Genomic DNA, 13,905 nt, shown 5'->3' on the forward strand with positions numbered 1-13,905 from the left:
ATGCAAATGTACCAAAGTATCATCCTTTGGGGACCCTGAACATCTGTACAGAATTTCAGGCTAAAAACAGGAGGAAGTGTAAGTTATATTAAAGCAAGTCAAGTATTAGTTTTAGTAGTATTTCATGTTAACAAGCCATTGAGTATTTTTTTCTTCAAGGCAACTTTCAAAGAGCAAGATGTTGGGTTAAAGTTTATGTTTAAGACACAAACATGCAACACATGAGGAAGTCTCCTTGGTTAATTTCTTCATTTCCACTCTGACGCTGGTGCAGAAGTAGAGAAACACTGCAGGTCATACAGTGTTATATGTGAGTGTTAGTTAGGTAGAAGTTTACCTGATCCCTGATCTCACTCCGTTAAACTGGACAAATAGTTTATACCCAAAAGGAAATGATGACTGCATCTACTTGCCCTCCCCTGAGTCAAAGTTAAGTCTATAACTGGTGCTGTGTGCGCATTATGCAGAGCAAGTCAGCTTGCACGACCCCATGTGTGTCTCCGAAAAACACTGACCTGAATATAAACTCTTGTCGGCTGGTGCAGAACAATCCAAGTATTCTGAAGCAAAACAATGGTATCATAAAACCGAGTGATATTCTTCAAGGAAGTATTGCTTGTCTCTATTGTTGCAGCCATTCACACTTTCCATGTCATGGTTCACACTTAGTGTTACTTGAATAGCATCCATCTGTTGTCACACTCGTACAGTGTACAGATGTCTGCATAATACAAACTGAAAGAGCTCTGCTCCAAAAGATTTTATTACATTAACTTTTGCTTACTTTCATTCAAAGAAAGAAATTGTCCGCCAAATTTCTTTGCCCAACCTTTTTCTAAATTGAATTTAACATAATTTAATTTGATCTAATTTAATTTATTTGAGGCAGAATATGCATACAAGGAGCCCAGAGGAACGGATGAGGCAGTAGCAACAGCTGCACAGCCTGAGGAATGTCGTGGGTCAGGCTGTGCCAGCAGAAGAAGAGAGCTGTAACCCTGTCTCGAGGAGCTGGATAAATATTATATTTCAATGCTTCACAAACGCAGACTAGTCTGTGAAAAAAGACAAAAAGTACATGCTAGTTCATTACTGTGCGACTCCTGTCTGACTCTGGGGCTGCTTCTGTCCCCTGCTGACACAGCAAAACAGTATGGAAAGGCTCCACGGTTGACACGTCAGCATCTAAAAACTGCATCAAAAATGCATCTGGCAGAGATTGGTGTAGGTGTGATGGGAGTGATGCTGCTAGAGAAAGTGCATTATCTCTGTGTAGGCGTGAAAACAGACAAGCTAAGGTCATGCAAAATGAGTGGAGGCATGAAAGTGTGTATGCTGAAGATCAATAGCAATGAATAATTGTGTAAATGTCAGTGTTTTGGACTTAAGCTGCACTAGCTGCATAAAGAGTAATTTTAGAGCCTCTTCAGTTTGTGTAAGGCTGATGGAGCAGTGCTAGCCGGCTCATTATGTGTTACAGGTGCTGTCTTCACTGGTGTTTCAACTAATGTGTGAGTACATAATAACGTTGCCTGTTTTGCAAGAATTCTTGCGTCACCACTTCCGCTTTCTCTCTCTCTGTCTCTCTCTTTATCTAGTCAAGACAACCATTCTGAACTACCAGAGTCCCACCACTGGCCTTTTCCCAGTTAAAACCACCTGCAAGGAGGCCAAGGTCCGGGACTCCCTGTACTGTGCTGCTAGTGCCTGGGCTCTGGCTATAGCCTACCGGTTAGTACACAAAACACACACATACACTCTCACAGAAAAACTATGAAGGAAGTGTTTCATGCATGCAGAACTGAATGTGTCTAACTGCAATGTGTGTCATCTCAGGGGGGTGCACTCCATTTCTTAATTATTGTGAACCTGGTGTATCCCAGGGTCAGCTTCAGTAGGTACCGCAGTTTGAAGCTACACTAATTTATTTCTTGGATAATAAGAGTTTAATTGGGGTTGCTGGTGTATAAACTTCCTCAAATTCAATTCAAAGAGCTGGACAGTGCCACTAACATTAACCTAAACTCAATAGAATATAATAATAATACATTTTATTTATAAGTGCTTTTCTGGATAATCAAAGACACTTTACATAAAGACAACATAAAAGCAGCAAAAACAACATAAAATAGTAAAAACACTAAAAATACATTGGACCCAGCTAAACATTAAAAGGTGAGTTTTTGTCAATGATTTGAACGCTGGAAGGTCAGTGCAGTCACGGATTTGTTTGGGGAGAGAGTTCCAGAGGGAGGGGGCAGCTACAGAGAAGGCTCTGTCGCCCCAGGTTCGGTCCTTGGTCCTGGGTGGTGGGGTCAGGAAGTTTGCATCAGATGAGTGCAGGCTACGGGATGGATTGTGGCGGTGGAGCAGGTCAGTGAGGTAGGAAGGGTCCTGGTTATGGAGGGCTTTGTGTGTGAGGAGGAGGATTTTGAATTGAATTCGTTGTGGGACCGGGAGCCAGTGGTGGTTCTGGAGGACAGGGGTAATGTGGTCACGGGTGTGGGTGTGGGTGAGCAAACTCCTATACTCCTACTCCTCTATCATTCATAGAGTGGGGAAATACTACACAGTGGATGTGCTGGTTGTTAATGTGACAACTTGTCACCCCACAAACTAATGTGTTTAGTTAATGATGATATACTTGGCCTTGGAAGTAACACAGTTACTGAGGTAGTAAGCTAGTTAGCTGGACATGCAAATAACTGTAGCTTACGTTCGAGTAGATGAACAAATGTTTTCCTCTCCCATGCACATCACTTGAACACTGGGAGATATCCAAAGCTTGTGTTTACTTAGAGATCATTTACTGTACCTTGGGGCCAATTACTGACACCTTAAAACCTAAATTCTTGATGTGAGGGTAGAGGTGATGAACATTTAGTGCTGCTATATACAGTTCCGTGTGTATATGAATATGTGAACCATAAATGCCATATGAAATCCTATAAACAAATAGCGAACATCAGTAACTTTTGATGATATAGGCCTCCATTGGGCTGATAAAATGATAATAAAATTATCTGCAGAGGAGATCTGTTCATTTGTCAGTAAGTTGTGTGACTAGAAAGTATTACAGATGCATAAGTGATTTAAAAGGAACACTAAAATAGATAAATAGATCACTTACAGTGTGTTCATAAAGCATTATGTGCAGAACAGACCAAGAATCTTCCGTTACATAAGTTTACGGCTACTGTTTCACAGCTTTCTGCACTCTGTATCCCTTCTTCGACTTTGTGGTGTTGTTCCACTCTCTTCTGCTTCACGCTTGCTGACCCTGATCTCTAATCTGCCTCTGTCATTTGAAGGCTTTGCTTTTTAAACACATAGGGATTATTGATTCCAGGAGAACACTTGTCTAACTGTCTAAAGCCCCCAAACTCCTTTATCAACCGTCCCTGCACTTGATGCCTGCATTCCTCAGTGATTAGTTTCTAGGGGAAAGAGCACTTCCGCGAAATGAGCCTGTAATAGGACAGAGAGAGAGGAGAAAGGATGGAGAGAATGATGTGGAGAGAGAGAAGGATTGGAAGAATGGAGACAGAGAGGAGGAGGGAAGATACAGAAGGAAGGAGATACTAAAGGAGGAGATATGTGCAGAGAGTTGGTGGGCAATGGAAAGATAAGAGACAGGGAGAAGAAACGGGAGATGGGGGAGAAAGACTGAGTGAAGAAATAAGATTGAGGGGGAAGACAGAAGGGAAAGAGAGGGGTAAAAATAGAGTGTACTGCACTGATGTGACCAGCGGCAGATCCCAGTCATCAGTCATGGCTGCCTCCTATTAGAATTGTCACTGGGATTTAATTAAGATAATTCTCATCTGACAGGCTTGGCTAGTGCCATTACTTACTTCACGCCCAGCTGCTGTGTGTGTATTTGAGTGTCTGTGTGAGATTCAGTGAGTAGACTGGCACTTGGATTTGCCACAAACTCCTATTCTAAGTAGACATGATAAGGTTTATCCATCACCTTGCCCAGTCACATTTTATTCTTTATTTTGTAACATTTTATTGGATATTTTATATATATATATATATATATATGAGTATAAGTATGGAAGCTGACAACCCATCCCCCCATTATATATGTATGTGTAATTGTATTTAATGTATGTGATTTTCTAATATTTTCTTGTAGTTTCCTGATTAAATGTCATTAAATTTGAAGAGCTGGGTATGTTACTGTAAGCCCTGGTCAGTGTCGGGCATATTTCATTGTTGAATACTTGTAGTTCGGTAATGAATACCCAATGAAGTACTTTAAAACAGGACGTTGATAGATGAAAAGCTGCCTACCTTATCCTCTGCCTGCAATCAGTTTTGATGTGGTGGGTCACAAAGACAGTGTGATTAATGTACCTTGTACCTCTGAAATTTAAACAAGTTTCACCTTTCCCCTATCGATACCCAAAGTCATTATTAGCATGACCTTTATAATGTGCATCAGGAATGTACTGACTCCCCCTGAGGGCACTGCAACCGTAATGATTGACTTCTGAGTGGTACCTTACTGAGAATACGCTCTTATACACTACAGTAACTTGTCGAAGCCTAAATGCTTCTTCACGAGTAATTTTTATCGTGATGCATTCTTGCATGCAAGCATTACATTTTTTTAATGTTTTTTTTTTTTGCCACTGTTGAATGCCGCTAATAAATTGTTGCCCCCCCTGTAGCTAATGAGAAGATCTAGAGAAATATTCTTATGGCATGGCATTTAAAGGTCCAATGTGTAGGATTTAGTGGTATCTAGCTGTGAAGTCTCAATACAGCAACTAACTGAATACCACTCGTGTCTGTATTTGACGATCTGGGAATGAGAACAGGCTACTGTAGAAACATGGCAGTTCAAAATGGCAGACTCCATGGAAGGCGACAGCGCAGTGTCTGTAGATAAAAACAGCTCATTCTAAATTAATGATAAAACACAATGATTCCTATATTCAGGTGATTTTAAACTAATGAAAACATGAATGTTATATTCCATTTCTGCCAATAGACTCTCTTAAATGTTATAAAACTGGACCTTTAAGTGGTGGCAGGAATATATGCTGATTTAATCGCAAACAATCATATATCAATATTTGCTTGTATATGCCTCCAAATGAAGATATTTGGACTTAAAACATTAAATTGTTGTGGCACGTTAGAGCACGTTAAAGCACTTAATATAAATATGTACAGGTTGCATTAGAAATCAATAAATTGTTCTATTTCCAAATCTTCAGACATTTTTCTTTTTTCGTTGCTTTCATTTGATCATGGCTGTCACCTATCTAAAATGTGGCCATAACAGATCATTAAATTCTATGTTAATTTCTCTTTTTTAACATGTTAAATTAATTTGTTGAATTTGACACCAAACAGCTGGGGTGACAGCTACCACCTCGTGCCACCCCTCTAAATCCACCCCTGCTTTTGCTGAAATTAGTTTGTCCCTACCAAGGACAAAAAGGAAGGATACATTGTTGCTTTTTAGTTCTTGTGCATTGACTGTTCACACTGTTGTCTTTCAAATCAATTTAAATGAATCATATGAAATGACAGGGAACTCATTCATTAGGCAGTTTAGGTGTCGGTCATACTGCATAATTAGCCCCACATGGACTCGTGGAAAGAATCCATGTCCAGAGATTGACAGCAAGTCACTCAGCTCCTTATTGCACCTTTGTTTATCCTCTCTGATGGACACAAAAAGCCCAAGACGAGCATTACCGTTGGAGACTGCAACTGCACCTCATATGTCATAAATAATGATGAACATGTAGACAACCCCCTTTTCACAAGGTCTCAGGTCTGGTTGTTTGGTCCACATTGCAGTTCAGTTGAAAGCTTTCACACCAGCCAAACAAAACCAAGTGGATAAACACACCCTAGTTTTCTTGAGCACCTTCATATTACTGCAATGCCCATCTGCACGTGGACCTGTGTTGTCAATGTTAGTTTATTTCTATATGTGGTATTAATAGTTGAGGTAGACTTAGACTGCTTACAGTGTATTGTTTGTATTATTTTTTTGTTAAGCACAGGTTTGCATGTCCATGAAAAGTCTGACTTGACTCTGATTGTGCACTTATGCTGGTGTCATGGTGGTCTTACAGGCCCAGTGTGTAACATCTCGGATCTATTGGCAGAAATTAGATTTAATATTCATAGGTATGTTTTCATTAGTGTGTAATCACCTGAAAATAATGTGGGGAGGGTGAAGCGAGGGAGTTGCAATCTGCAACTATCAGAATCAGAATCAATTTTATTGGCCAGGTCTGTGTGCACATAAAAGGAATTTGACTCCGGTTTTACATTACTCTCAGTGTACAAAAGACAGACTTACAGTATAAATAAACAGAACAAGTTCAACAAAAAAGACATAGACTTATATGTGCAGTTATACCTATCTATAAACTACACACTGGTCCTTCAAAGGATGATTCCTAGTTTATTATAATTTAGACCTTATTTTTGTAATTTTGGCCATAATTCTGATTGATAATATTTAAAAAAAACCTCATGTTAGCCAAACTTATTTTAAAGCAAACTAAAACAGTTATTACCCAAACTGTCCATCCCAATCACACTTCCTGGTTGGATTTTGATCAGTTTTACCTCCAAGTTAAGTGGTTTAGATAATCTGACTTGACTTATTTACCATATGACTGCTTGTGACTTTTTGCCCCGCCTGACTTGGTAGTGATATTGTGATTTGAAAGCCAAAACTACAACAATAAAACCCAAGTTAGAATAAACCAGAACTATCCTTTAAAATCAGTTCATGTGGGGGCGCCTTGTAGAGTGCATGCCCCATGTACAAAAAGGCTGAGTCTTTACTGCAGCGGCCCTTTTATGTATTCATCATGTATTCATCCACTCGTGTGTTGTCCCTGTTCACCCCGCTATGCAGACGCATTGATGACGATATGGGACGAACCCATGAATTGGAGCATTCTGCCATCAAGTGCATGAGAGGGATCCTGTACTGCTACATGAGACAGGCTGATAAGGTGAGTTTTTAGCCAGCCTCCACTCATCTCCCGTGTTCACGCTGCATGTTTGCATAAAAGCACCCCACAGTTACACACTGTATTACAGATCAAAGGTGTAATCCTGAGCTGCTATTCATCAAAGCCTCTCAGAGCTGGTGCACTGGACACATCTGGCTCCTCTTTCATATCATAACAAATGACAGTGGGAGCTGGTTGCTTTGGTCCTAAGGGCTTAATAACTGGCAATCTGTTAATTGCCAAAGACCTTTGCTCCGAAGGGGGAAATTTCACGCCACATCTGGAGGAAATCTGATGCATGTGCATGAGTAGGCTGTAAATGAAAAAATGCAAAACACACCACTTTATGTATCCATAGCAGAACTAGATACTTCCTCTGTAAGCTATTTTTTATTCCTCATGAACATCTTTTAATAGAGCAGCCTGTTGTGTCACTGTGTACGTGCCTGTGAACAGCGTGTGCCTTTGAAAGCCATTCTGTTTCATCTTGCCTCGACCTTGACGACCTAATTTAGGGGAGAGCTTTCCTGTGTCTTAATTACAAAGCTGCGTTTACACAGTTAATTACACAGAGCAGCGTTCGTTACAGCCCCGTCTCCAGCACTTACGGAGAACATGGCATTTTTAATGGAGACGTGACACAAGGCCACTGCTGGGCAAATATCACAGAGCAAGTACAGCAGCTGGGTCCCACTGTCCTTCTGCTGGATAGGGAACCGAGGTACTTTCCTGCAGAATCATTAAACTTACTTAAATAAAAAAGTGTTTTAGTTGGGACAAACACATAATATTATCAGTTGGTAGAGTACATATAGTATCTTTATTTCAAATATATGACACCCAACCACCTCCCCTTCCCTATTTTGTCAATACAGTAGTACTTGTTATATCACCCCCTACAATCTCCCACAACTAAATTTTTCCATTTTGCCTTTTCCACCATTTTACTATTCCAACATCATTTCCCTTACCTCTGCACTGCTGGAGTTTCTGGACTTAAAGCTGCTCTATAATCAATGTTTTCATATTAACAATGGATTTAATGACTGTGTGTAGTGTGGCAATTATCACCTGACTGCAGAATGCAGGATCTCTCAGCTCTATGCAGCATTTTAGAACACTTTAACTCATTTTTTCAGTTTCACAGCCCACCACTTTAACGTTCGGGTTCATTTTCACTGTTCTCATAGTGTCACTGGCAGGCAGCTGTTTTCAGCAAAAAAATGCTCTACATTCACTGCATGCTACCTGCCCAATGCCAAGCATTTAGCAGTTAAACAGCCAGATTCGTATTTCCCACAGGAGATGGAAGAGACCAAAACAGAGCTAATATTGGACTTACATTGACCATGTGGACACACTGTTTTTCTGGCTTCAAACAAATGCAGCAATGAATGCAGGTTTAAATAAACAGAGTTCAACTTAAAGTTCCAGTGTGTAGGATTTAGTAGCATCTGGCAGTGAAGTTGCAGATTGCAACCAAAACAGCTCTGAGGTATTCTGAGGTAACGAAAAACAGCAATTCTTATTTTCAGTTGATTATACACTAATTAAAACATACCTATGAATGTTATATTCCATTTCTGCCAATAGATCCCCCTAAATGTTACACACTGGACCTTTAAAGTGTAAAAGTATGGTGATGTCTTATTCTTGACTGCCTGCTTTCTGAACTACGCTGGCTTTATCCCTTTACCTTTAGTTGTTTCGGAAATTCAAATTGCCCCCTTTGCAACCAGAAATGGAAAGAAATGACCTGGTTATTTCTTTAATGAGATGCAGTTTTGTGTTGGCAACAGATGTAAAATAAATGTGTGAAGGCACATTCCTATTAGTGCATGGAGCAGCAGGCATTGAAGTGTTTCACTAATTTGAAGCTCATATTGGCGCATTGCAGCACTCAGAACAATAAGCAAGATCTGGGGCCTCTCGTAGTATCCCCCAGAGTACAGCCACTTGACACTTTGGCTCTGCTGGAGCACCAATCAGAGAGACCTCTAAACAGAAGTAGGTTTTATAGAAACATAAACAGCAGTACCTATTGTTAGCTGCCAGAGGTAGGTCTAACTCACTATCACACACACACACATACACACACACACATATTCGCGTATTAGCCGCTGTGGGATGGCAGGAAGTGGAGCAGTTTCAGTAAAAGTGGGACAGAGGGTCTCCACTATGACCTGACTCGGAGTGAAATAGAGAGAGAGAGGGAGGTGGGCAGAGGTAGTGTGCCAGAGGAAAGAACAAGAGGAAAAAGGGGGAGTCTTGAGAAAAAAGACAAGACATAGAGAGCAAAAAAGACAACAAAGAAAAAGGATAGTGAATAATATAAAGTACTGGGAGATGAGAGGTAGCGCTAGAGCAGGGACGGATGGTGGGGGGTAGAAAGAGAAAAAATGGAGGCAGCGAGGGGCGGCGTGATGATGGAGAGAGCAGCTAGAGAGGTGGAGAGAAGAGAAACAAACGAGGTAGAAATGGGACAAAGGGCCAATTATTTATAACTCTGCGCGACGGGGCTGGCGGCCTAGCCGTAATTTGGTGTGTTGCGGAGTCGATGCAGCAAACACACACACACAAAGCCACCAACAAACTGCTGAACACAAAACACGAGTAACATGTTAAAGATTTTTTGTGTGTGCTGTAAACCAAGACATAGTGCGGTTACCCTAAATCTGACCCATACCTGCTTCAGAGCAGACCATGTTACGAAGGACAGTTTATCTGCTTGGGTTTTTGCTCATATAGACAAACATGTTGACTTTTCCAGTTTAGGTTATCTGAGAAACAACAGATTATGTACAGTATGTTTGTGGATTCATGCAGTCCTGCATTTCTGGGTTAGAATGGACTAACAAAGTTAGTTACTAGTTACTTACTAGAAAGTAGGCTTCTAGATGCTCTGAATATAATGTACATGTTCTCATTTCTGATAAAACATTGGATGTTGCATCTCCACTTTCTGCCACTGTACAAAAATGAAGTCAAAATATCCCAGGAATCTTTCACCACTCGGAGCCAGAGCCTGTGCAGTAGTGATCGGGGTTGGCGCCGGGGTATCAAAGTCATGACATAACCCCCTTTTCATGGCTTCAGATAACTAATTAAAACCACACTTATCAGAAAAATGAACACACTGCATAAATCATCGTTGTAAGATATACTTAAAATGGCAGAAAACACTTTTGGAAAAACATTTTTGATATGTACTTTGACCTTTTAGTTTGGCCCATCTGCTAAGATGGAGGCAACAGGCTTTATAACCTATACTGCAGTCAACCACCGGGGAGCAATTGAGATGTTTTGGCTTCACTTTTGGAGAGCTGTCATATCGTCGATCTATCTATCTATCTATCTATCTATCTATCTATAGATATATATATCTCAACTGAAACTAGTTGAAGGGGCACCTTAAACAGAAGCATCAAAAAAATGCAGGTGGCATAAGCACCAAAAGTAGTTGAAGTGAAAAATCTGGAAGGAATTGAGGAGTCAGTTGAAGTGCAAGCACTAAAAGGTGAAGTGACAGATGAAATTTCAGTTTGTGAAAACAATGAAATGAGAGGAAGACTCATTCTGAGTCAGTCATTGGAGCACAACATGCATTACAGTAGAGATCACTGTTATTTATTCATACAAAGTTGCCAATTGTGTGTTTTTGAATGTGTTCAAGGTTGCTGCTGCTCTGTACCTTTGGTGAGGAAACTGAACGTCCCTCCCTCTCTCTTTCTCTGCTACCTGTTTTACCCTTGACCTCTTTCTTTCGTTCTTTCCTCCCTTTCTCCGTGTTTCTCTCTACCAGGTGGAGCAGTTCAAACAAGATCCCAGCCCCTCCAAGTGTCTGCACTCCTTGTTTAACGTAGACACCGGTGACGAGGTGTACTCCTACAGTGACTACCACCATCTGCAGGTCAGCGAGCACGCACACAAGTGTAGAAATGAGACCACCCTCAATTGAAAGAATAAAATGGAAATTAGTTTTTACATAGATGCATATACACAGTGTGTATGTGTGTGTAATGTAACGATCAGATATCTTTGCTAGCTGTCCACCTCAATGAAATGTCCAGGTGTAACAATCATATCTACAATGATCAGAAGCTTCTTAAGGCTAAAGAGGTTTAGTAAAATCCCACAACACTATTCTTACATTATATCTCTGGTCACATATCTGATGTAACAATACTGAAAATGATTTCACTGGCTGTGATCAGGGAAGAAACAAATCTTGCTAAAGATGAATGAGCAATGGTATGAGCAAATTAGACAATCGATCTCTTTTGTTTTTGAGTGTCATGGAAAATGCCCATAAAAACTGTTTGTCCCTCTGCTCGGCATATACTGTTGGAAAATTGACTTGACTCAACTGACTCTGAGGTGGATGTGCATTAAACTGGCACTAAAACAACTTATTCTTCTGTCAATGGTATTGACAGAGGTCAATTTGCTGTGTAACGTTTGGATGGAGACTGCATTTCTAGTAAGGGATGGCCAATACGTCAAGAGAGCTAGATAGAAAATCTAAATAATAATGACTGACAAAGAAAAAACTCAAAAATCATCAGAGCTGTCTAGACGTTAAGCACGTACTGTATATCCATTTATTTCTTGGCTGTGATTTCTTCTCCAGCAACTTTACTGTGAAGTAAATTGCATTATTGATGATACCAGTCCAATGCCAAAGGCCTAATAGCTAATATAAAGCTAACATCTCAGTCTCTACACTATGTAGGAAATCAAAGACAGCTGTATTGACTAATGTGGAAATATCACACAGTGTACAAGTGACAGTAATTTCTTTAATGGTATCTCATCCACCCTGTCCTCCCCTCTCTCTTTGCTGCAGATCGATGCCGTTTCTCTGTTTCTGCTGTACCTGGTGGAGATGATCTGCTCTGGTCTGCAAATCATTTACAACACTGATGAGGTAAACAATACACTGAAATAACTGCCAATGTGATTGATTCTGGACATTAGGGATTTAAACTCTGTCCTGTTTATTAGTCTGATATTTTCAGGTTACTCCTCAGCAGCAATCAGTATCCATCTCCAAGTTCCGGACGGTTTAAAACTACTTCTTTTCTTTTATAGATAATTATACATCGAACAAAAAAAAAAACATTTCCTTAGGCAGAATATTCCTGTTTCATGTGCAGCATGCTGCCTTTCCCTTACTCTCAACATTAAAGGTCCAGTGTGTAACATTTAGGAGGATTTACTGGCAGAAATGGAATGTAATGATCATAAGTTTTCATTAGTGTATCATCACCTGAAAATAAGAATCGGTGTGTTTTTGTTACCTGAGAATGAGACAATTTTATTTATGGAGGGAGTGGGTTCTTTCCCACGAAGTACGCCATGTTGAGCCACCATGTTTCTACAGTAGTCCAGAACCGACAAACCAAACCCTGGCTGTAGAAAGGGCCTTTCATGTTTTTTGTGAGTTTTGTAGCCACCATAGTTTCTCCCACCTTGGAAGTCTGAGCTGTATTCAAGTGGTTGCAATCTGCAACGTCATTATTAGATGCCACTGAATCCTACAGACTGGTGGTGGAAATTCCCTGTATATATTTTAGAATACATGTGTACATGGATTTTTTGTTGGTCCAAAGCCTTTTGTCTAGACTGAAATATATAAATAACTATTGTACGGATTGTGTGTGCGATTTAGTTCAGACATTCCTGGTCCCAACAGGGTGAATTCTGCTAACTGTGTTGATCCTCTGACTTTTCATATAACACTCCAGTAGGTCAAAATCCTACTTTGTTTAACACTTTGACCAAATACTTGAAAAACTAATGTCATTCCCATTAATTAGGTTGGATTTTTATATTTTGTGTTAATGCTGAAAATGGTAAACATTGACACGCAAGCATTTAAGCATCATCATTAGCATGCTGACATTAGCATTTGATGCTGCTACGGCTGACTTGCATTTCTGAACTGAATTCTGATGTTTTAGCCAGTTTAATAGTCTGTATGCATATATATATATATGAAAGCACATGTAGAGAAGATGCATCAATGAAAAACTCATCATTACTACTACTTCACTATTCTGAAACAAATTATCGGACCTAATGAGATTCATAAATCTTGAATTAGGTGACGCTACCCTCTGAAGATCCAACCAGATGCTATAAAGTAAGACCAAAGGGTTTCTAAAGCCAGTTATATGTACCCTAAATCCCCTACAGATATTTTAGAGCCGACACACGCGGGATCAGGGGACAGTATCTCACTTTTATAGCTCGGCTCACATTTATATTTTTGCTGAGCCGCTCAATTGACTTTCAACAGGGAAACATTAAGATGATTTCATTGTGGAGGCTTAAATGTCCTCCTGGGAATCAAACCGGTAACATCTTATTTGGCAGCACACCAACCCAGACTATTACTGAAAAGCTGCTTTGAATGGTGTCTTCAGAGTTTGATGTATCTGATCGGTGTCATTTTTTTCATGTTTGAGCTCTTAAAAAAACCACGAGGCGACTTGACTGTTAGGTTTACACACTGTGCTGTTTATTGTGTGGCCCCGAGGAGCAGTTGGAACTTCATTAATTCTGTTAGTTTTATAGTCTGCTCATTCACAGCTTTACTTACCGCCACAGAGTGGTGAAATCTGTGCCGCTGGTAAAGGAATCCATTTGTTTACTAGATTGGGTTTATCTTAAGAAAGTAAGGACATGGTAAACATTTTGCCACTAACCAATTAGTTTGCACAGGCTTCACTTTGTTTACAGAAAACTCTCCCTAATAACCTCCCATTTTTCTCCCATTTCTCACTGCTGATGGCAAACACATTGGCACTATAACGTTTTTTATGAGGGCAGTCCTGTTTGCGCAGCAGCCTTTATTTGCATATTTAAGCACTGCTTATTAGGTTGCGTAATTCAAGCTGAA

At 40.1% G+C, this 13,905-nt stretch overlaps 1 protein-coding gene across 4 annotated transcripts in view; it reads left to right on the forward strand.

Moving 5' to 3' along the window:
* Positions 1-13,905, forward strand: part of phkb (phosphorylase kinase, beta) — a 106,120-nt gene that overhangs the window by 13,897 nt on the left and 78,318 nt on the right. For all 4 annotated transcript variants that reach the window (XM_051380117.1, XM_051380116.1, XM_051380115.1 and 1 more), the window contains 4 exons: positions 1,599-1,731; positions 6,902-7,001; positions 10,804-10,911; positions 11,848-11,928. In XM_051380117.1, coding sequence (XP_051236077.1) covers positions 1,599-1,731; positions 6,902-7,001; positions 10,804-10,911; positions 11,848-11,928 — 422 coding nt within the window. The remainder of the gene's footprint in view (positions 1-1,598; positions 1,732-6,901; positions 7,002-10,803; positions 10,912-11,847; positions 11,929-13,905) is intronic.

This window comes from Dicentrarchus labrax, unplaced genomic scaffold (genome assembly GCF_905237075.1).
Source record: "Dicentrarchus labrax unplaced genomic scaffold, dlabrax2021, whole genome shotgun sequence".
Classification (NCBI taxonomy): domain Eukaryota; kingdom Metazoa; phylum Chordata; class Actinopteri; family Moronidae; genus Dicentrarchus; species Dicentrarchus labrax.